Source organism: Pleurodeles waltl, chromosome 12 (genome assembly GCF_031143425.1).
Source record: "Pleurodeles waltl isolate 20211129_DDA chromosome 12, aPleWal1.hap1.20221129, whole genome shotgun sequence".
NCBI classification, from domain to species: Eukaryota; Metazoa; Chordata; class Amphibia; order Caudata; family Salamandridae; genus Pleurodeles; species Pleurodeles waltl.
In genome coordinates, this window is record NC_090451.1 from 545,886,123 (window position 1) to 545,910,409 (window position 24,287).

The 24,287-nt window shown below is 40.8% G+C and overlaps 1 protein-coding gene across 2 annotated transcripts in view; it reads right to left on the reverse strand.

The window, feature by feature from the left end:
* NUTF2 (nuclear transport factor 2) overlaps window positions 1–23,277 on the reverse strand; it is a 140,182-nt gene extending 116,905 nt beyond the window's left edge. Inside the window, exons 1-2 of one of the 2 annotated variants that reach the window (XM_069217590.1) lie at window positions 23,135–23,277; window positions 5,045–5,169 (exon numbers count right to left, since the gene is read on the reverse strand). In XM_069217590.1, coding sequence (XP_069073691.1) covers window positions 5,045–5,143 — 99 coding nt within the window. In that variant the 5' untranslated portion in view covers window positions 5,144–5,169; window positions 23,135–23,277. Of the gene's footprint in view, window positions 1–5,044; window positions 5,170–22,821; window positions 22,845–23,134 lie in introns of those variants that run through there. The other variant, XM_069217589.1, reaches the window with a different exon arrangement.
* Window positions 23,278–24,287: the final 1,010 nt, after the last annotated feature.

A 24,287-nucleotide genomic window follows, 5' to 3' on the forward strand; every position in this document is an offset into this window, starting at 1 on the left:
GCTTTCTGGGATCCAGCATTGGTTTCACACCCATTTCTGTCACTAACTGGAAGGAGGCTGAAAGCACTAAAAAGTTGTAAAAATAGGTTATGTCCCAGTAAAATGCTAAAATTGTGTTGAAAAATGGGGGTTTTCTGATTCAAGTCTGACTGTTCCTAAAAAGCTAGGAAGATGGCGATTTTAGCACCACAAACCCTTTGCTGATGCCATTTTGAGGAAAACACCACAAGCCTTCTTCTGAAGCCTTTTTTCCCCATTTTTATTTGAAAAAAATGAAATTTTCGCTGTATTTTGGCTAATTTCTTGGTCTCCTTCAGGGGAACCCACAAAGTCTGGGTACTTCTAGAATCCTAGGATGTTGGAAAAAATAGACGCAAATTTTGTGTGGGTAGCTTATGTGGACAAAAAAGTTATGAGGGCCTAAGCGCAAACTGCCCCAAACAGCCAAAAAAAAGGGTTTACACCTGAGGGGGGAAAGGCCTGGCAGCGAAGGGGTTAAGGACACTGAAACAAACCAATGAAAAAGCAGAGGGCCCACAAAGAAGTATATACTAAAGTATATACAAGAGGTCTTGAATGCTCGACCAAAAAAGAGCAAGGACAATGACTGAAAAGGACATGGGGGAACTTAAAGATTTCAACAACATTAATTTTCCGTTAAGGTAACGAACATCCAAGTAACACCTGAAGCCTACAGTGTAAGAAAGATGGATAGGGCTCAATGAACATGTGGCTCTTGGTTTGCTGGCCAAATACCAGATCTCTTTGCATTTTAAGATTTCTTACCTTAACAATGGGAGATGACCTTTTAAATGGGTGTGTCAAAACAAATGGGAGCTCCTCAAAGAATTAAGGAGCGGATATCATAAGGAGGGAAAATCCTACAAAGTGAGGATGCTTGAACATAACCGGAGGTCCTGGCTTTCGGCTAAAATAGTTTATTACCAATAAAACACCACAAAAGGGAATATTTACTTTTCAGTGGAAACCGTAACACACCAAATTTTGCTGCTGCATTTAGACTACTTGGGTTCCTTCAGGTGTCAAAGTAGTTTAATTGCACCCCCTACTTCAAAACACTTTTCCAATGATGGACGCGCTTGCTGTGTCCCACTTGGGCCATAAGAAGCCACTTAATTTTCCCACGTGACCACACGCAGGAGCTGCTTTCACTACTCCTGTGAAGTATGGCTCATATCTCATAGCTTTAGCTTGGAGGTCCATGCAGATTGCTGAGTTGTGGCCTGCAGATCTGCAGCACAACTCTGGGCAATCTTTCATTCAAAGGCAAGAGGCACCACCATGATCTCATCTCTGTTCAATAACAGCAGCCTAAATTTTTCACCCTCTGAAACCTCAGATACCAAGATTATGGCAACAAAGATCACTGTACACGTGGATTTCTCCAAAATCAGTGACACCACCACCCCCCCACCCACCCCAAAACACACACAGTACTGCTCCACAGCATTCTTAGGTGTACATCCTGATAATCTGAACAGCATGCCCATCAACGCTCCAGTCTCATACAGAAGGCTCATGGACCATATCATGAAAATCTTCAGCACCCATGCAAATGGGCAAAAGGGGTTCAGCAGAGGTTTTACTGAAACTCTCTGCCTACTACGCATACATTAAATTGGAAACACACCCTAAATGCCAAGCGTTTTCTTTACTCCCTCGCCTGCAATTTCATACAGGAGCACCCTCTGCTGTCACCAAAGGCTCTAGTTTAAACGGTATGCATATTACTTCTTTAATAGGATTCTCCTCTATGACCAGCTGGAGCAGGAATTGGCCAGGATCAGCCAGTAATACATGTATTAACCTTTTAACGAAATGTAAGCATATCTTCCAGTCCATGCATATTCGTGATCTAGGGTGGGCCTGGAACAAGGGATACAAGTTTGATAGCTAGGAAACCAGGCACGTAGGGAGTTGAGACATCATGAAAGGTTAACTGAAAAAGCAAATTCATCAAAAGGAGTAAGGAGGAATGCTGAACTGACAATAAGAATGAATAATTGACAACATGAACGAATAGACAAAACCAATTTCTAATAAATAGAAAAACACCATGCCTGTGAATTTCTCGATCCCCCAAAATCATTAACACGTTGAGACTGCTGATTGTACAGCTTTTTAAAACAGTGAAAAACGGTGAACAAAACCTACCAGGATTCCAACAAACAAAACTTTTAATTATGAGAGCTCACAAGTGAAACTGTCTTCCTCCAAGATCTCTCAGTTGCCATTAGACCATGAAAGCACAACATCAACAGATAGTTGTGTCTATTTGGAACTAAAATAATTTATTAGACAACTGTTTGTCGGGTATTGTCACTTGACAATACAGTTCAGTAGTAACCAAAGCCCAGAAAATGCAGCAAGAGAACACGGTCCAGCTAAAAAATAACCTGCGAAGAAAAGTGCAATCACGTCAGATACCAGAGTCATCTTTCCCACTTTGGACTCCAACTACATTCAGAAAAATACAATAACAGAGCTTGCCAATCAAAGTACAATCAAAGCTACATATTAAGCTTCACTCCAGTAGGAGCCTTGTACTGAATGAAGCATTCTCACTGCAAGTCATCTTCACGAAGATCTAATATCAAAGCGATCAGAAACTAAGAACCTGCTCAGGACACAAAATGCATCTAGTACTCAAATGAGTGGCTGGACTTTCAGATTTCATTCCAAGTCAGATACAACTTTAATCACACACCTTTCTAACACTTGTCAAGTTGATATTTGTCTCTCCAATTATACCTGTACCTCAGCAATACCCAACATATGCAATTCTGTCCACAGGCTCATGTCAATCTACATTGTATTTACTTTCGATAATGGTCAATATTAATTAATGATTACTGAATCCATGGCCCCTCTAGCGAAGGAAGTTTGAGGCAAGTTTGTGCTACGTAAATGTAAGCTAAGACTACTCACAGTATCTTTATACTACCTTTTGGAGCAGCTTCTTTCTCAAAAAGCAACAAACGGGTGGACGAAATAAGAGACGAAGGGCTGAAGAATAAAACTTGCAATAACACAGATTATGCTAGAATACAATAGATTGAGTTTTAATTAACAGTGACTAGAAGAGTAGGCAAGAAAGCAAAAAAGGGTAGAGAAAAAGCAACAAATTAATGTGGAAGCCACCAACGTCGTACTCTATAGACTTCTGTGGACCCCCACTGATCATTATTTGAAACCTGGGATTCCCCACAGTCATTAGTGGAAGCTGAAGACTTCCAGCCTAAGCAATTTCATGGAACCTCATGATGCACAAATTAAAAAAAATAGTATACACCAAACATACCCAAACATTTAAATACAGAAAGAAAATTCAAATTTTCATTTTTTCCTTAAGTCATTTTAATTTTTCAATGTTAATATATTTAATTTTGTAAAACAGTCACGGACCCCTTGTCAAGGTCTCAGGGACCCCAAGGAATCCTCAGACCACAGGTTAAGAATCACTGCGCCGGACTATGGGGCAGTGGTTCGCAGCACAGTTGCTAAGTTGCAAACCAACCCAAGGTGTATTCCAGTGCAGCTCTGGGGGAGATTTACAGAACACTGGCTTACAATCTGTCTGCAAAAATAATGTAGGCCAGATTCTATTAAACATTCACATTGTGTTTACTAGTCCCAGGCTAAACCAGATTAAGTAGGTAAAGACATTAACATAGCAAATAATTCAGAATTCATCCAGAGCGCTGTTTTGCTTCGTGAAGACAGCCTTGGTTTAGAAGAGGAAAAGCATGAGTCAGAGTCAAAAGGAACAGATTAGAATCAAGTCTAACATTATGTGATGGGCAGGGAAGCGATTCCAAAAATAAGCACCCGGTACCCCATTGAAATAACACCCACAGTGGCGTGTTTGTAGCAAAATGAATCCTCCTCCCCCTCGAGGGAAGGTCATTGGTCGGTGGATCAAAAGGTCCTTTACCATTCCCTTTCAAAGCCTACGTTGTGCATTCATCTGTTGGGGACAGAAAGACATTTAAAATGAATTCTGACTAACGCTATAGGCCAATGAAGGGATCATCCAACAGAGTCATGACCCCTGTTCCCAAAACTCAGAGCATGACGAACTTGAGAAAATAAGAATGGAAAATAAACAAACTCTTGAAACTGAGTTAGGAACGAACTTTGTGAACAGAAAAAGCATCAGACTAAGATCAACAGATTTGACACAAACACATGATCAACCTTGTGCTCCCATTTAGTGCAATGAGGCCGGCGGTTCGTTTGAGTCTCTCTCTGAAAACTTGCATCATTTTGGTGGCCGTTTTCTGTTCTGAGCAGCTAGTCTCGATATATTTTCCTAATAACCTAACAAGCCTCCAGCAACACTTTACAAAAACTGCTTCAAACGCATTAACATTTCCTGAATAAGTATATCCTTTTGTACCAATGAAGAGAATGGATTTGGTTACCATACTGGGGACACGGGCAAAGCTCAGTGACTAAAAGCTCTTTGCCATGTTGGGAGCGTGAAGTGCTTGTCTATACTTTGATGAATAGCACAAAGACTAGAAAAAATACCACAGTTGAGCTAAAGAGTACTAGAGTGCTCAGTCCCGGAATAAGTTAGATAAACGGACTCCCAGGCAGCAGGACTGAAAAAGGACTACGTAAGTCAACCCTTGCAGACTATGGTAATTCGGAGAAACGCAACTCAGCTATGCAATGAAAAAGTAAACAAGAATTCAAACAGGGTGAGGTAAGAAAATAATGCATCCTCTTAGCCCCATCGTTGTAACGCATGGATTCTCCAGGCCACTCATGGTGTCCCATAACAGTCCTACTATATCTTTTATCACTGCCGGAAAGGGTAAAACCTGTTAGACCATAAAGCGGAAATGTACAATGGAGCCCCAGGGGGCAGAAAAACACCAATCAAAGAAAGCTGTGATCATTAGTTGCAGTCACACAATTAAAACTCAAGTTCACCTTCCTAAAGTGAAAACGAACACATTACAACTGCTGACAGTTTGTAAAATTAAGAGAGTCCCCTTCAATGTAAGGTACTTACATATAATGGTCCTAACTGGCACCTGTCTCTGTCAAACATTTGAAAATAATGTTGAACGAAACCTGCTCCAATCTGCTCCCATATAGGCTTCTCTCCCATTATGAGGTGTAATCTGTTACCAGAAACTGCAAAATCAGCAAAATACCTATATTAATATTAGGTGCACTATTCAAGATAACATATTTACAAACTACAGAATGAACACGCATGCAAAACATTCCCAAAAAATATATATATTGCCGGTAGGTAGCTGACCCAATGTGTAGGGCAGGCAACACAGAACAAGGCTCACACAACAAAAAAGTGTATTCAAAATTCAACAGTTTAAGATTGACAAAATAATGTAGCATGCAAAACGTACATTACGAAATTACAAAAGGCCCATAAACTCTCAATATAACTAAGCCACTTCAAAAGAACTTACTCAAAAAATATAAAACATTTTTTAGGCAGAGCATTTAACCTCCGGTTATTTTTATCAGTTTAAAACCATTCAACTCTAGCATATTGCTCTTTATCCACCTTTGATGTAGCTGGTTTCACACAAAAGTCTAAAGATGATTGCAAATACAACTAAAGGTACTGTATTTTGCTTAAGAATTACATTTGAAAATGTTAACTATAGAATTAATTGAAGTTTTCGGCCAGATCATGCGATAATGATAAGTTTCAAATAAGGTACACTAAGCAAACAAAGTTTGAAAAGTAGATAATGTCTGGTGCAATCATTATTGATGCAATTTTGTTGTTTAAATGTGTGTTTGGAATGAGCCCTAAACGTGGATAAAGTGATCCTGTTATGCCATTCCTGAAAATAACCCCATTACTGGTGTATGGTAGAATTGAGCTTTTCTGAATGGAGGCTTTCCATTATTCTAACTGGCAACAGAAACTTGTTTGGGGTGCCTGTTGTGAAATATTAGCTACAGTCTGTTGTGGTTGAGTATTGTGCACTCTTTCATAGTATAAAAAAAAAAATCCTCCGCTCCCCTTCATCAGAGTTTTGTTGTGCAAATACATTTTATTTTTATGAAACCAATTTTCTTCTTTAGACGCCTTGGAGTCTCTCCCTCTGCCACTTCATATTTCGTTTTTCATTGCCTGTCCTATCAACAGCTTTCCTGCTTCAAAAAGAAAATTAGGTTACCACTAAGGGTCCTTCCTGCCAGTGAACTTCGAGGGGGCCATCCTCATTCTTGGGAATTACTTGAACCCAAAAGACTTACACCCCTTTTACTGCACCTCCTACATCTGTAGCCCTCAAAAAGTATCTTACTGCCCTCCAAACTTGTGCTGCTGCTTGTGGGAAGCTGAAGAACACAATTCTTATTGTGCTATGCGATGTACTTTGACACGTTCTCTTGGGTGCCTTCAGGAAAATTAAAGTTATCCCTGCTCATGCAGCAGGGGAATGTGTGTACTGGAGTCTAACTTCTACCTCGCTAGATCCAGTAGCGCATTGGTCTCCAGTGTCAGCAGGGCAAACAGATAATGCCACCAAACTGCCTACACTCTGGAAGGAGCCGACGACCGTGCGTTGCTAGGTTAAAGCATGATCAACCGTGCACAGAGTCTGCACAAAACAATAGCACACAAAAAAAAAAAAAACACTTGGTGCCAAGTAATCATGCAGTAGAAAACTTAAGGAATGCACTGCAGTTGTAGCTTTTTGCTGCAGAATTGTGAGATACCAATAGGGCCACCAGATACTGGAAAAATTACCAAACGTTAGCACTGAATGAGCAAATACTAACAGCTACTTTGAAGTCCACAACTCAAATGGAGTGCAACATTTACAATAAGAGCACACATACTGAATGACGGAGGGGAGTCAATTGGAGAATAGAAAAAAGAATTAAGATCTGAAAAATCTGTGGCCGGGGTTCAGACGAAATTTCCAGCAATGCTTCGAAAAATGTGGCATAACAACGAGCATAATTTAAGGCATCCCAAACCGATAGGTGATCTGATCAAAGAAATCAGGAAGCAGGGGGGCCAAAAAACATACATATGGAGTCTGGTGAGGAAGAGAATAAGCGTGCCAATAGGCGTATTTCAGTGCCGCAAATAATGTAAGGGTTCCTACGTAGAGCTCCTCGGTGAGCTGAGGTCACTCTGGATGTGGGGGGAAATTACCCCTCAAGGGCTTAGAATGCAAGTAAGTGTACAAGCAGGGAAGATATAAAGTTTTGTCATGAAATTTGAATGGACTGTAGGGAAAAGTGAGAACAGAAAGTGCTTGAATACATAAATATTTAATAGTTTGACGTACAGGAGACACGCATCTTAGAAAAGGAGATGAATTATTCTATCAGTAGAAAATTAAGAGATTGATAATATGCACCACTCAATCTTATCTCAGTAAAAGAGTACCTATTTTAAACATATGTCAATACTCAAACAGACTAGAAGTCTGTAGGCCGTCCATCTGCTTTCTCTTGAGCAAGGATGATACTTGGGTAGGTAGTAAACATCAAGCATCAAGATAGGACTTATCTCGTTGGTGTACAAAAGATAAAGATACCTAACTCCTTCTAAAGTATTGATTGTTTAGTGATTACTTGTGGTACCTTTGTGTATGTTTGCCTTTGCTACCCCTCCTCCCCGCCCACAAACGCTGCTGTGCTTGTGCCCACCTTTGCAAAACTGCCTTCAGTAGCACAGAAAACCAGTGGATGTTCCCACCACAGCCAGTGTCCTTACCACCACGCCCAAGGAATGTATTAAGTTAGGAGCAGAGGCTCAAGTTTTAAGCGGGGCGGGTGTGCAGGAGGGCGCACAAAGGGGGTATATACATGCACCCACCTAGTGTTTAGACATGCCTTCCTCCCCACCCCCCTTTTCAGATTTCACTTTTTAGGGGGGGATTGGCAAAAATCAAAGTTGTGCTTGCATGGCGGCCTACAGCCACTGTTGCCCATTACCAGCGGGGATCCACTAGGTTGAGCATGCAGCAGGGCATGAGTCTGCCACAACTGACACAATTATGATGTCAATGGACAAATAGAAAACAGGACCACTCATTTTTGCAACTAAGTGTAGGCACAGATGACTGGACTGGAGAGTGCTACTACAGGCATATTGTGGTGGAGACTGTAGCAGCATGACAGCAAACGAGCATGGGGGAACAAATAATAGGAGGTCTTGGAAGACCCTTGGGAGTGATGTGTCAACAGCCCCATCAGGGAAATAACTGGATGAGCAGTTCAGGCGCTCAAGACTGGGAAAGACTTGTCGGTAGCTAGTGTCCCGGTGACTAAAAGAAATGTTATAACCTTGGGAATATAAAATACCAATAACTGAAGTAGGGTGAGATAAGCTACTTTACCAAGGTGGACCGATCTTCAGCATTTTGGCCAACTACTCCAACTGGACAGGATACTTGTAATAACAATCTTAAATAAAAAATTTTAAACCTCAAGACAGACGAGGGTAATAGCGAATTAAGGCCCTCCGTGAAAGGGGAAAGAAGGAAAACAGGGAACAACTTTGCCTTCCCAATAAGGGCGGGGGGGGGGGGCTGCATTGTTGGGAGGGCCTATGTACAGCTTGAATGGGAGGGGCTCTCTAATCTCAGAGAGGGGAGATGACAGGGCATTGTCTCACTTGGTACACTGCCTGGCCCATCAAACAAACCATTTGTTTCGAAGCACTGCAAGTTGACCTGGTCTGGTGATCTATTTACTGCTGGAGTGACAAGTGAGATTAATGAGCACTCACAAATTATTTCATTATCTGCACCTACAAAACAATTTCTGAAGCACACAGCTGCTTCCGAAGAGACGCCCTAGCGTTAGGTGTCAAGGAAAGACCAAAACAAAGTTAGACTGCTGAGTTAAGAGAGAAAAAAAGGGTTTCAGATTTTTTCTGAAAATTGCTTCATAATGAGCAAGCCTAATAGCTGGGAGAACATTCCAGAGTCCAGCAGTGAGGAAAGTGAACAACCTACAACCTTCCTTTGAGCACCCAAGGAATTTGAAGTAGCCTTTGACTGCTGGACCTCAAAGAAAGGGATTGAGAATATGCTTTACTTCTCCTTTCTAGATATGCAGGTCCTCTAAGCTCCAGGGCTCTAAAAGCTAAGGGCAGACCCTTAAATTGGGCTCACTTCACAACAGGCAGCAAGTGAAGGTGACTGAGATGGGGCATAATTAATTGAAAGAGAGGAATTTTCAGGATCAGTCTGGCAGCCCCATTTTGCATGATCTGTAGGCGATGCATCAAATAAGCAGGAAGACCCAAGTAAAGATTATTCGCATACTCTAATTTGGATGTCTCTAACGTATGGACAATGGTCTTATCCACGTCCTCCAATACAAGATATATCATTCTTCCTAGAGACTTAAGGGTGGTGCAGCAGCTGTTTTTTTTTTTTTTTTTTTTTACTTTGGACAAAGGGAATGTCGGAGTCAAAAATGACTAAGATTCCTAGCAGTTAGTGTAGGGGAACGGGGAGTACCCAGTTCCAAAGGTCATCAATTGCTTACGGCCAGATAGCAACTACTACCGAAAAAGAGGACCTCCGTTTTATCAGAGCGAAACCTGAGGAGACTGTCACTTACCCAATCTCTAATAGACTTTAGGCCAGCTGTAAAAAGAGTTAAGCACCAACACTGTGTTATATCCAGTCCTAAAGCTGGATTTGGAGTCGTGTAAGAGGCAATTAGACTAAGAAATTTAACAGTTGTCTATTAACAAGCTTCTCCAACATTTTAGCCACAGCCAGCAAAAGAGAAGTTGGTCTGTAGTTGCTTAACATCTTGGGATCAGCATTAGTTTTTTTTTAGTAATGGAAGGAGGAGTACCTGTTTCCAGCACTTAGGAACTAAGACTGAATCAATGGAAACATTCATCAACTTATTCAAGATAGGGTTCTCCGTAGAAGACATCTTCTTAACAGGTGGACACTGATCCAGACTTTCATTTAGTCAGTTCTAGGGTCGAGTCCTCCAGAGATATAGGATTAAAATTTGAAAGGACTGGCCCAAAGGGACTGCTGTCCTCCAGGCCAGGCATGGATCCCGAATTCTTGGTGAACTGGCTGTAGATAGCTCTAATCTTTTTGTGGAAAAAGTCTGAAAGCTTTTCACAAAAATTAGCAGACACAGTGGGCTTATTCTGAAGGGCACTCGGAGAGAGGAAGGAATTCACCATTTGGAAGAGCTCCTGAGGCTTATTGGCTGCCTTGGCAGAAGAAGAGGAGATAGGCTCCTACAGGGCCCTGACAATACCTCTACAATATGATTTCAGAGCTACTGTATCAGGGCTTGAAAAAATCTACTCGACCACTTGCTATGGCGAGTTTTATTTTATGAGGTCGAGCTATTTTTAGACCCTACTCATCCCTTCTGGCGAGTCGACAAAGAATAGGTGTTCTGTTCAGTCAAAAACTGAATTAGCAATTAAAATGCATTTAAATCTTATTCTTGTCACATTTGCTCTGTGTTCAGAGACAGAGGTCAAAAATCAGTTTGTCTTCTTGTAATGCAAATACTTTTCCTTGTGACTGCAGTGTTTCACGATTTTGTAAGGTGAACTGTCTGACCTATACGAAATGAAAGCCTTTTGGTATCCAGTTTTTCCTAACACACATTTATATAATTAAGTCAAGTTTACAAACATTTCAAAATATATTTCAGTAGCTGTGAAAGATCACTTTTTGTACTTCCGTGTCATGAAAAAATATTTTAATAGAATGAAAAAACAAAAATGAAGAAAAAAAAAAGTCAGACCACTTTACTTCGTGACGTTCAAATGATAAATGTGTTCAGAAACCCAATTTTCACAGATTATTGTTAATACACGGTATAGTTTTATCAGTAAAGGTGCAAGTAAGTCAGAAGGTTTTTGGACATTTCTCGGAAATTTACTGTCTGTAAATGACAGTGCGCTACCACAACATTCTTTAGTAATATATTTAAGGTGAGTGTTTAAACAAACTGAGAAACACTCCTGCCCTAATGGCAAAGCTATTAGTAAACTAAGAGGCAAGTCATGCATGAATCATGTGTACCTATATGTGGGCTAGATGTATTATACATGGAGCAAACGTTTAGTGTATTTAATTAAACAAAAGAGTATTTTTTGCAGCAGAAATGCTGAACTCATATCTGAAAGTGGTACACTCGTATGTGAGAAAAAAGAAAAAGGCGACTAATATTAATATTTGCCTAGGATCACACAATTTGAGACCCTTTTCCTGGTCAAGTGCATTACTGTTGGGTCATGTAGATTATTCAAGCTAATCGACCTGCGGGTCTAGTAAAATTTGTATGATTTTTCAAGGCCTGCTCATATGTAGATTTGGCTTCAGCATCATAAGATTGCCTCAAAATCCATTGTAGCCTTTTACACAGAGCTTTCTCGGTTTCTGAATCCACAGAGAACCATATAGCAGACAATGTCAAACTTTGACTAGCCAAGGTTCTTAGAGGGACAATACTATCAAATGCATCTGTAAGTCACAATCCAGGGTTCCTGTCAAATGTAAAGGCATATATGAAAGTATCTTTGTTAGAGAAGATTTGCAAATTTTAAGTCAAGTCAAGGACTTACGGTTTCCCTAACAAGCTATTCCGGATTAAAAACCCTCTGAAGCAGTCAAAAATTGTGGCTCATTACGACAGTCAGTTTTATTCACATGTAAGTTAAAGTCGCCAAGAACTATAAAATGAGGATGTAAAAGTGAAAATTGACAATAGGTCCGAGAGACGAACAACCAATTCAACTGGGCCATTCGGGGGGTCAATGAATTAAAACACCCATTACAGTGATTTGGAAAGAAAAAAACAATAAGCCCTTCAATAGGTCCAATATCCTCCAGCTTGAGGGAAGAGCAAGTAAAACCAGAATGATAAATAACTGCAATACCTCCTCCCATTCTGACAGTCCAATTAATATGCTGTATTAGACAGCCAGGGGGAATGGCTAAGGCCAAATAGGACCAGAAGTGTGCTTCAGCCATGTTTCAGGTAGAAACATTAGGTTGTATTCGTCCTCCAGGAGAAGACCTAAATGTCCATTGGATGGGGAGGGCTCTACAGTTAATCAGGGAAGAGGACAGATCGGAGCACTAGCTCCATTTAGCTGCTTCTACCCCTCGTGCAAAGGTAACATTGTGTGAGAGGTTGAGGGGCAGGTAGATGAAGGTTCTGTCTGAGAATCAGGCACATCAACAGACGGGACATCCAAATATACTTACAGGGACATTAGCCAGGTCCAAGGTGTGACTACATGGAGGTCTGTGAAGATTACATGACGATCCTCAGTGCTTCTGATGCACTCTCAGAGGCATTGCTCCCAGAACCCAGACTCTCCAAATATGACATATGGCACATTGTGTGAGCGAAATAATGAGTGCGAGAAAACCAGTATAATTAACAGTGCACAAAATAACAGCGCTGATCCATCAATCTGTATCCCTATCGAAGAAAAGTCATTTTGTAATTAGGAGGGTGTGCAGAGGTGAGGGAATTTAAGTGGCTACATAGAGTGCAGTGGTTTAGAGTGGAGTAGACAGGAGGTGTGGATTTTAATGAAAATGTACTTATCCATTTCATAATTTGCTTCATAAATATACTTTTCCTGAATTAAAAATCTACTAGTCCCTTTGGTGCCACGTAGTGCAGCAACAAATTATAGCATAAATCATTATATTAGAGCTCTGATACTAGCCAATCTGATTAGGCCAGGACTAATACTACAGTAAAGCTTCAACACTAAAAATGTCCTTATTTTGCCACCCTTCCATAGATCTACATACTGGGGCTGGAAGTAGTAATAAGCAATAATTCCAGGATTGCAATACCCTTTTGTGTCTGGGCAAACCTACTAACTTGCATGATTTAAGGGTTTTCACCCGCAGTTTGCTAATCTTTTCCCTTACTGAGAAAGGTTTGAAATTTACTCCTGACAATGACAAAAGTGAAACTTCGTCCAGGATTGGGGGGAAAAATGGTTGGAGGGAAAGCGAACTTGTAAACACTCAACAAATGTTTGCATGAGCAAATCTACACATACATATTTGCTTGTGCTAAAATACACTTTCCAAATATTTTCTAGGAGCACGATTTTGTGGTCTACTTGTGTAAATTCTCGTGAATTCATGAAATACGTAAATCTGGACTAATGCAATGGGTGCACTTTTGGGACTTTAAGAATTCAGCCTCTAATTAGGTCTGACATTAATCAAGACTTTGTTTTTTTATTAAAATTCTACCTCTATCAACCTATCAGCTAGCTTCACTGTGAGTGATAGCAAACTGATATTTCACAAGGAGCATATCTGCACACAAAGTTTTGTTCAGTGCCAGGAACTACTGTGGCAATGTGTGTTTTTTTAACCCCAAAAATGTTTTTGCCAATATTAGTTACAATAGCACCCACAACAATAAAGTCTTACAAAAGCCATGTAAAACAAGACATTACTAAACCAAAAGAATGAACATCAATGTCAGATCCATTGACTTTGCCAGTGTTGGTTTATTTTATGTTTTCCACAATCTTGTTGAAACTAGTTGCACTGATTTTCCATTAACAATATTTTTTGCAAATACTAACATGCACCAACACATTTTACTAAATGAGGCTTCAAAGAAATGGTACCTAAAATTTCGCAGCGATTTAGCAGAAAAGTTTTTCCTAGTTGCATTTTGTGTGATCAATTTATTTTAGAAGTCAAGAATCACCAATCTAGCTTTCAAGCTTCTGCAAATATTCACATCTAATCACAGAGCATTCTGGAAGCATTATACATAGCCTCAGTGTTAAACTGTGCAAACAGGTGTACACATTTTTTTTTTAACTGGAACCACTGTCAATAGTACAGTCCGAGCTTACAACATTTATTTAGAGTGCTCACCCCAGTAATAAAAGCTTTGCATTAATGAAGCCTAAATACAAGTTCATACAGCATTAACAAATAGACAGAAATATTACCACAATTGCAGACAATTCTATTTCCTGCTTCATAATGTGGTACTATAAATCGGCAGCCATAGGTTTTGTGCTGCACGGGGCTGGGCCTACTTGTTCCAAGGGCAAGATGAACACGAAAACGTATTATCCTTGACCCCAAACAAGATCCTGGGCATCGAGCTACAGTAATGGCCCCTGGTAGAATGGCAGAGTAGATTGTTTCAGAGTGGAGTGGTATAGAGTGCAGTGGTACAGAGTAGATTAGAGTGGCATACAGTGGACTAAAGTAGAGATCATATGCATAGTTTTGAGTGTTACAGAGTAAAGCCCATTGGCGTAGAGCAGTGTTGTAGAGTGGAGTTGTGCAGAATAGATTAGTGTAGCAAAGAGTGGAATAGAGAAGAATGGTACAGGGTAGAGTAGAGAGATGTAGAGTACAGAGTGGATTGGCACAGAGAGGAGTATTCATGGTGTGGTAGCACACTGCCATTACAGACAACACATTTTGAATAGAAATGACCATTACGTTTGACAGACATACAGTTTTACTAATAAAACTATACAGTGCACAGATGAAAATGTGTGGAAGTTGCATCGTCTAGTTTAATGATTCGTTTTGATCATATTGAAGCATGTTTCCAACATTATTCAGAAATAAAAAAATGTGCTTCACTCGTGCATTCATAATTCTAATATAGTCTGAAATATTTACACAGTTCATTTAAATGTTGTGTGCTAAAAATACCTCTTTCCTACCTGCCAGTATCCAGCAAGTCTGTCACAAATTGTCACACTTTGAAGGCAGAGAAAGAAAAGTAAACAAGCATCCTTGAAAGACAGCGCCTTACATTAGACCTTGGTCTTTGAATGCACAGAAAATGTGACGAGACGATAAGATTTAACGGCCTGTTAACAGAAAGCAAGTTTGTGCAAGAATACCATGAACCCTCCTGTTGCCTAAACTGTGATGACCTGAACCTGGAGAGTCTAAAGCAAATAAACCCAGCAAATGGAACACCAAAAGGTTTGAGTTACAAACCACAAAGCCAATGGTAATCAATGAGTGGAATGCATTCCTAGGTCAACTTTCTGAAAGCCCCAGCTGCACTGTCTGGTAGGCTCCGACCTAGAGAAAATGCTAAGCTGGGAGGCCTTCCCCTATCTTATGGCAGCGGCCAACACAACCATGAGGTAGGACATTTTTTAATTTCAAACCGGAATCAATCCTTTGTATTCCCATCATGAGGTGGCTAGGGCGCTAAAGGAACCTAATGGCCTTTGTAGCTGTGGATTAGGAATGGAATGATCAGGTGTGCACATTTGAATTGTTTTTTTTCAAGATCAGAGTGTCATATTTTAAAAACAGTTTTGACATATGGTGTGATTGAACATTAAAAGGCTCTGAAATTTTTATTTACAATGAAATTGTCACTTGACCTATTCATTAGATTTTTTTTTTTTTTTAAGGAGATTATGAAAAGTCTGAAAAACGCTTAGTGTATACATAATTTTATTGGGAGGGCTAAGTTTTAAATAATTTGAGATGTAGTAATATTTGGGAGAAGTCAGAATATGTACTTGATACCACAATTATAAAAAACATTCTTATGAAATATTGTTTTTTACTTGGATTACGATTTGAATAAAAATGATTTGATAAATAAAACTATGAATAGTATACTGGGCTGTACCAGTACAAAACTATTTAATAAACTATTAAGGCATTGTTGTGCAGCATAATGCAGGAGAAGGGTCCAACAGAATATGGTGATTGAAAGAGGGCACATGGGTTATTTGTTCTACAGCATGACACAGGACACTTTCACGGCAGATTGTTCTTGATGCACGAAACACTGCCTAAGGAGGTGTGTGAAACAATCTGCTTATCACATATCAACCACTCATGGGTAAAGATGGTACTCGAGGTGTCATCGGGATGCCAACAAAAGTAATGATGTACTTTAAGATAGGTACTACTTTCAGATCCAAGAGTGATTTAACAACAGTTTCATTTTTTTTTATTTATCTGCGGCCATTCTTCTCTTCATACTGACTGGGACTAGGCATTCACAACATCCTTACACAACATTACTTAACGTCTGCAAAAAAAAAAAAACACAACACATACAGAGCAGAACAGGCTCATCAGGAGTTAAAATTCAAGGATCTGAGGCAAGTCTAATACAAATGAAATTTTGTTTTGACCTAAATACAGGAGGAATAAATTAGGTCTAAATTACACTTAGATCTTTGATGTGTGTTAAATGACAGATACAGAAAAATTCGGAGAGCAGCAGACAACACTCATTATGGAGAATTGTAAAGTGCACTTACAATGTGGAAGTCCAAGACTGCTGTCTAGAGGAGCTTCATCCAGGCAATAAAAGAAACATACACTGGTCTAAAATCAGAGGACATAGATATGACTGAAGCTACTTTTTTATTTTATTTTTTAAGCTACTTCAAGGCTCACAGTCCAGATCCAAGCAAGTGTTCAAGATGGGTAAGGGTCTATATATATGGCAAGGTTGTTTGTGAGTCAAGGGAGGATATGGCACACATAGTAACTGAGGAATATGTGAGGAACAGCAAACTTAAGGGTAAAGCCTCTGTTCCTTCCTGTAAATGTTTTAAATTGCAACTGATTGGATAAAACCAATATTAACAAGACTGTTCGATCTTTATCAGTAGGAGAGGCCCATCATGCTTGGTGACAGCAATTATATCCTCAATTCAGAAATTTGATAGAGCCAACTAATAATGTAAAGCATCGGCAGATGCTACTGTTCAAAATTGTAAATGTTTTTCAGGTATTCTGGCAACTAAGATAAACATATAAGTCGATGATGGAGGTCAGCAACTGCTTAGAAAATTCAATAATATTAACAGATTAGGTCCCCAGCTTTCAGTAATTACTCAATGGGGGTCCCCGGATTCCAATAAAGATCGAATGGAGGTCCCCAGGCTCCAATAAAGATAAAGTGGGGGTCCAGGGAAGTCAGAAGGTTGGGAACCACTGGTCTAGAAGGTTTAACAAACCTTATCAATAAGTTAATTAATAGGAACCACTGACTTAATGGTGTCCAACAATGTTCCCCTGGCTGTATATACTAACCATGCAACTAAAGCTTATGCACATGTGAAATGGTCATTCTTATAGGCCACCCTCCAATGCTGCAGTTTAAGAGAAATAAATATTGTAGCAATTAAAAAACTGTATACCTCCCTAGACCTTATATATTTATTAATGATTGCCTAACAAGATAACTTACTGTTACAAATGGGAATGACAGGGGTGTCTAATCGCTTCAGGATTTATACATTTACCATTAACCAAACAATTAAGATCAGCAATAAAAGTCACTTTGTTTAGTTGTCTGGACAATAAAAGGAAAGTCGCATTATTTGTAGATGATTTGTTGTTTGCTATGATAGATCCAGAATTAACAATACTCATGGTGGAAATGAGAACAAGAGATGTGGGGCTGATGGCAGGTTATCAGGTCAACATAAACAAGTCAGATGTTATAATATGGAACTTGAATGTAATGAAATACTAAGGGGGGGCTAATTACAAGGGCTCTAGAAGCTTTGTTAGAACAAATAGCGAGAAATCAAGACAGAAAACAGAGCAGAGATTAAAGAGGTGATCACACTTTCTTCTCACAGTCCACGGTGGGGTCAGAAGAGTTGACTGAAGACGCCAGAGTCTTAACGTGGAATGTAATGGTCAGCAAAATAAGTGAAAAGTTGTCAAATATGCTCTGCTAGTACGTTGGGCAGCTTCATTTCAAGGATCCTACACCACCTCCTAAAGAAACTGCCTGTTGGACTAAGCACCCAAACAAGGAAGTTGAGATTTGGTATACTCTGCTATGGGAAATCGAGAAGACCTTGAAATCGTCTGAGAAGGCATGCCTTCCAACAGCCGAAATTTAGAAATTATGGCAAATATCTATTGGTTTCTACACAGAAGTGCTAAATCTGCTCCATCTAGAAAAGCCCCTTTTTTGACAATTCACAGGCTATATATCAGACTTTAGAGAAGTTGAAGGAGTTTAGAGGAGCTTAAGCAAAAACATTCCTCAAGTGTGGTGAAGTTGGTGCTAATGATCTGGATATCTGTCTACTGCCCAACCTTTCATGGCTGTTGTTTGCATGAGTAATACTATCCCAGAAATCCAAACCAAGGAGGCAGACATAAGCAACTGTCTGGTTATTTTCACAATTTCTGATCAATATATATCTATGACAACGATCCAAAGGTATTTTGTTTTTAATTAAATTCTGCTGGAAAGGCAACAAATGTGCATGAAATGAATGCAATTGAAAAATGGGGACAAACAGTCTACGAATACTATTTGGGTAAAAGACGCACTTCCCTTGAAATGTGGTAACCCTAGGCCGACTGACTAAGCCAATGAGACCAATGAGATTCCTCAAATATATACAGTCCCTTGATTGCAAACGTGCATTTTGAATTGGTCTCATAGGACTCAAGTTTCAAAATAAAGAGGGGTTCAAGCAATGCCAAAAGGAAGTAGGAAATGGCAAATGAGCGTTTAAAGGGTTTATTAGCATTAAAAAATAAGGACAATCCATTTTGCCATCTAAAGAGTTTTCTAATCCCGTCTACACTTCAGGCACCAGCCTCAACTTCACTGACTCCAATTTGCGGGTCTGGCGAACAAAAATATAAATAAATAGATAAGTGTGCTTGTAAGCCACGTCTGGACTATCTTCCTGCCTTTTCCGCTGCTTCTCTTCTCCATACCACTTTCACAAGGAAGGGGAAATCACCGGCATCAAATCACACAGGAAACGCTCACTCTGGAACATTCTCTTGTGCTGACTCCTCTCCTCATGCAATGTACGAAGTCTGAAAATAAGGTGTTTATAGTTAGTTACACAACCCTCCTCCTCTGAAGCTGAAAGGTCCTACTCTACTCAAATGGTCGTTGGTTGCTCAGAAAATCAGGTACAACCCCCCCCCCCCCCTTCCCATCAGTGGTGCCTCAACTCGGGCAGCTTTCTTCTGTCGGCCACTGTCATCTTGGTCAAGGACTGAGTGTTTTTTTCCAATCACACAAACCAGGAGCACAACAGGCAAACTGCTTATTCTGATTTTGGAATGAGGCTAGCTCTTCGCAATTGCGACGAATGGGGCTTGATACTGCACAATAGTAAGCCATGTAACAAAACAAATCCCAGGGTTACATGCTAAATGTTTATGGCGATTCCCCCTGGATGAATATTTTATGTACATTTTCTGCTGGAAAAACTCAAATGTGTTATACAAAAAGGGTTGATGCTAACTGGTGACTCGCTTTCAACTCCATATGTTTTCAACTTAACGCTCTCTAGATTACCATGGTGAAACACTTCAATACGTCTCTAGATAAAGGCCCATCACCATATCCAAGAGACTGCTCTCAATCCTAAAGAGCCACCTTTGCACCACAATAGATCTTTAGTTACCAAAAGAAATGTGCACAAACTCATCAAAAGAACCAAAGGAGCTACCCTCTTCTCAATTTACATGTTCTGAAGCTAGTGACTGTATTCTAACTGTTTAATAGTTAGTGGTACTAGTTACTTTAGCAGCAGACGCTTCAACTTTTCTCGCAAAGCCCTATGCAATCGTTTGCCAGAATTTAACTATAATTTTCCAAAATAAAACATTTCATCTCATCCTACGTTGCCTCCAGCACTGCAATCTTTTTTTGTAAAAAGGAGATAGCAGAACCCCTTGCATCTTTTATAAGATCATGTCAATTAAGGTAAATGCTTATTTGGCTTGGAGTATTTCACAGTGTGTGAGCAGATAGCAACAAAACCTAGTAGTTTGCACACTAATCTTCAGTAAGAGTACTCAATTTATGCAAGAAAGTATAACGATCAATAATGTAGTACACGCATTTCACTGCTCTTTTCTCAAGTGAGCTAACAGTATCCAGTTTTCCAGACTTGCATTTAGAACAGTCACTATTGCTCTGGGACCTTCCTCTTCAAGTTTATTCCGAGGCACGCCCAGAAAAGAAACAAGATTGACACAGCATATGTCCTTTGCAGCTGTGGCCAGTATGCTGAATCAGACAGTATACTGTGAACTGCACTCTCCCAAAACACTGAGCCAGCAAGAGCACTGTATACAAACCTGACAATAACAGCTCCCCATCAGTGACAAGTCAGCTGGAGTGGATGGAAGGGATGGTAAAGTCCGTGGATATGCTGAGAGAGGTCTAACTGAAAGCAGACACTGGGCAGGGGCCCACCAGTAGCAACAACTACAGGGTGAGGGACAAAACGTACCCCAATATGTTGCTTATAAAAGGGCAACCATTTTGTATGAGGTGGCCCTGTAGACAAAGGATGAGGATAAGAGAAAAAGAAAGATGTGAAGGAATTAACGGAAACAGAGACAAAAGGAGCTACAGTTCCGCTCCTATTATTCATACTAAGGACCTTTACAGGATGACACTTATTGGCACAGACAGTGCAAGGATTTATTTCAGCCAAGGTGAAGCAACATTCATGCACCCCATGTCTCATGATGGGCGTTCATCAGCTGAGTTTAAGGGTAGCAAGGCAACTACCTGGTGGTGCTGTGACTGATGCAGATAAACTTTGAGACCAAGAACCAGGGCAACTAACCCCAAGCTTCAACAATCCAACTGCACATGCCTATATGTTAAAGCAATAAATCCATGCAAAGTATGGACAGCCGGGGACAAAACTTAAGTAAAAAACGTCAAGCCTAACTTAAACTGGCCGGACTACCAGGTGATCCAGCTTTCATTTTTTTTTTCAAAATGGCTAAGCCAATAAGTGCGGCATTGAACTCCAGACCTGTGGCTTTGTGAATGCTTATTTTGTTTAGTCGTGTTTTTCTAAAACACTGTTGTGGGCGCTGTTGAACCACCCCAGGCTTATTTAAAAAAAAAAAAAAAAAAAAAAAAAAAAAAAACACTTTCCAAGAACTGCTGGTCTAGTGACTTGAATAATGTACTCAACATAACTGTAATGCACTTAAGCTATAAATGCAACTCAAATTGTGTTAACCTAGGGCAAATATTTTTATTTCAGCAACTTCATCTTTTCTTCATGGTCATATGAAAGTACCTTCAAATAAGTACATTCAGCAAGCCTGCTGTACAAATAACTTGTCTGTTTCATAGACTAAGCTTTCCATGTAGAACAAGAATCTAACCCACATATAGGGTGTACGACACCTGCCTTTTAGATCACTAATACCGTCATCGCAGAAGGAATGTTTCTCAGTTAATGTTCATTCTATTAATAGATTTCCAAAGCATTATGTGGTAGTGCAATGTCATTTACAAGCAGCAGATTTTCCACTGAAAGGTCCACAAACATTCCCACTAGCATGCACTTTCACTGATAAATCGTAGGGTGGGTGCAAACAATGTATGATAATCAGATTTCAGCTAATTTTTATGATGTTCACTCTGAGAAAAGAATCTGATTTGATCCTGTTACACCTTCTTTTCTATCCCATTTCATAATTATATCAAAATAGTGATTTCCTAACTGATGATATATTTTGAAATATTCGTACAGTTCATTTACAAGCATTTTAAATGGTATGTTAGGGGAAAAGGTGATATTGTACAGTATCATTTCACAATCCCTGTACCCCAGCATGATTGTTAGAACGTTCACTTTACAAAATCATCTAACATTTCAGCTAGAGAAAGAAAAGTAAAGGCTATCTTCCAGAATAAAATAAACAGCAGATTGTAGCATTTAACTTCCGGTTTAGAACACACAGCAAATGTGACAAGATAACAAGATGGAAGGGCATCTTTATTGCTCATTGGCTTTCTGAATGAACAGAACATCTGTTCTTTGACAGCGCAGAGGGGCAAATCTAGCGGCTCAAGAGGGGAGATCGGGGCGCTCCGATATCAGCGAGGGTACCCTCGGTCCTTTTGAAATAGGGGTGCAGGAGGAAATCCTCGGACCAAATCGAAAGTGCAGTCACACCCTCAGGGTGATTCGAGCGGGAGGCCACCCTCGGAGTGGGGCGCCTTCAGGGGGGCGGCGACCCTCAGTGGGGACCCAACCTCGTGCTGACTCGAACAGGATGGAGGTACCCGCAACCTCGTCAGGGATGCTCAAGGGAGGGGCGACTCCAGCAGGTGAGCCACCTGAGTAGAGGGGCCACCCTTTTGCTGACTCAGGCATGGGGCGCCCTCGGGACGACTCCAGACCGGGAAAGAACTTTGGACGACTCCAGACCCTCATCTGGAAAGAGAATGGGAAGTGGCGGCACTTTGTGGAGGAGATTGGAAAGATGCAGCGGTGAGGAAAAAGTGGTGATACTCGGGGAAGGAGTAGGTGCGACACTCAAGATAAATAAATAAAAAACACTTGTGGGTACATGGGAAGCCGCGACAACTAGAGAGAGGCTACAATGGCAGACGGGACATGTAGGGTAAATGACAACGACCAGAAGAGGGGATAAGAGAACACTGCCTACAGGGTGGCTACAATAACATTAGTAGCCGAGTAAAGTACTGAAGAAAGGCAAGGCCAAACTTCAAGGAAGGATCTTCTCTTGAGCAGGACAGCAGCAAAAAGCGAAGTGGGGAGGCGGCAAACGAGAAACTTCAGTATTAAGACAGAGGGAACACTAAAGAGAAGAGATTTCTGCTCCCAAAGTTTTCTAGGAACAAAACCCCTAAAGAGTTCCAAAACTACCGACCCATAATTAAGGCTCCAGCCCCTCCCCAGATGATTCTCCGAATTCTCATTCCACCCTACGCTCCAAACCTGAAACTTCTTTCATGCTCTAAAGTCAACCTAGACTCCACCCAACAATAAATCCCCACCCTTGCCTTGCTCTTTTCGCTCGTTCAAGTCCTTCTTTGCACCCCGACTACCGCTGATCCCATGCACCCCTGAACCCATTATAAGAGCCAGTGCCGCGGTCACCACCCTCTTCCTCCACGCCTGGATATGCCCGGGAACATGGATAATACTGCAGGGCCAGGCATGCGGTTGCCTCTCAAAAGCACTGAACTCGTTCTTCGGCTCAGTTGGTCTACATGCAACTCTCTTCTTTCCATCCGCTCTCCCCTTCTGTTCTAATGCGCCCCCGCCACCCAAGGCGAGGTACGGCATCCTAAGTCTCTCGGTGCAGACACTCACCAAAGAGCCTCACACACACTCCCGGACAAGTCCTCCAGTATGGCGGCGGCGGCAGAGCGCGCACTGCTACCGCCCCTCCCACCTCACTCTTTGCTTGCCGTAACTACGATCTGTTCTCACCCAATCCGCGGAGATAACTTCCAAAGCCTGCTGGGAGTTGTAGTTCATCATAGGAGTGCCCGCAGCCAGATCCGCAGACTAATATTAAAGAACTAGAGTGCCGACGTGAATTGTTATACGGAGAAAATGTAAGTCGACCATGGACGCCATGCTGCTTGATTTGAAGCCCCGAACTTCACAGTATTTTACTTGTAACAGGCTGCAAGATATACGCATGTTATTGGTTGTATTCTTTTTTTAAAGTAAATGTAAGAACTGTTGTCTTAGCGATGCGGTAGAGGGTTGTAGTAATGAATGAAGCGTTGAAGGTCAAGTATGGAGCAACCTTTATTGTAAGTTGAAATGCAAGGAACAGGTCCCTTCAGGCAATCAGCAGGCTCAACTGACTTCAGGAGACTGCACGTAATCGAACGTGGAATCTCCCTAGGTCAGCAAAGCGAGCATTCCAGTACAGAAGCATGACGCACTACACATCCCCCTTCTTTTCCAATAACAAGAGAATAAAATGCGAAAGAAAAAAAACAAGGAAAATAAAATATAAATATAAAAGAGAAAATAATTAAACATGAAAATCAGAGACGTCAGCTAAGTATCCTAACACCTAATCCTTCAACCAACCAGGAGGCATCATTTTCCTTTTCCTTTCTACAGAGTCACACTGAAGTGCGCACTCAGACACATTCACATTCTCTGACTCTGCCGTTGAGTCACTCACACCCACCTCCTCACTCAAAACACTATCATGAAGAATATGTGGAGACGGGGCAGCATCGTGACACGTAACCTCATCTTGTGGAGACGGGGCGGCATCGTGACACATAACCTCATCTTCCAACCATTCAGGCCGTACAGGCCTTCCCTTCTCACCTCTCTTACTGTTAATGTGGACTTCATTCGACCCAGGTCCCTGTATATTTCTAAGTAAAACACTGCGCTTAAGATTCCACACCTTACCATCACTTAGTTTAACGGCATTGTGCAAAACTTCCATAACACGTTCAGGCTCAAAGTACTGGCTTTCACCCTTCTTGAC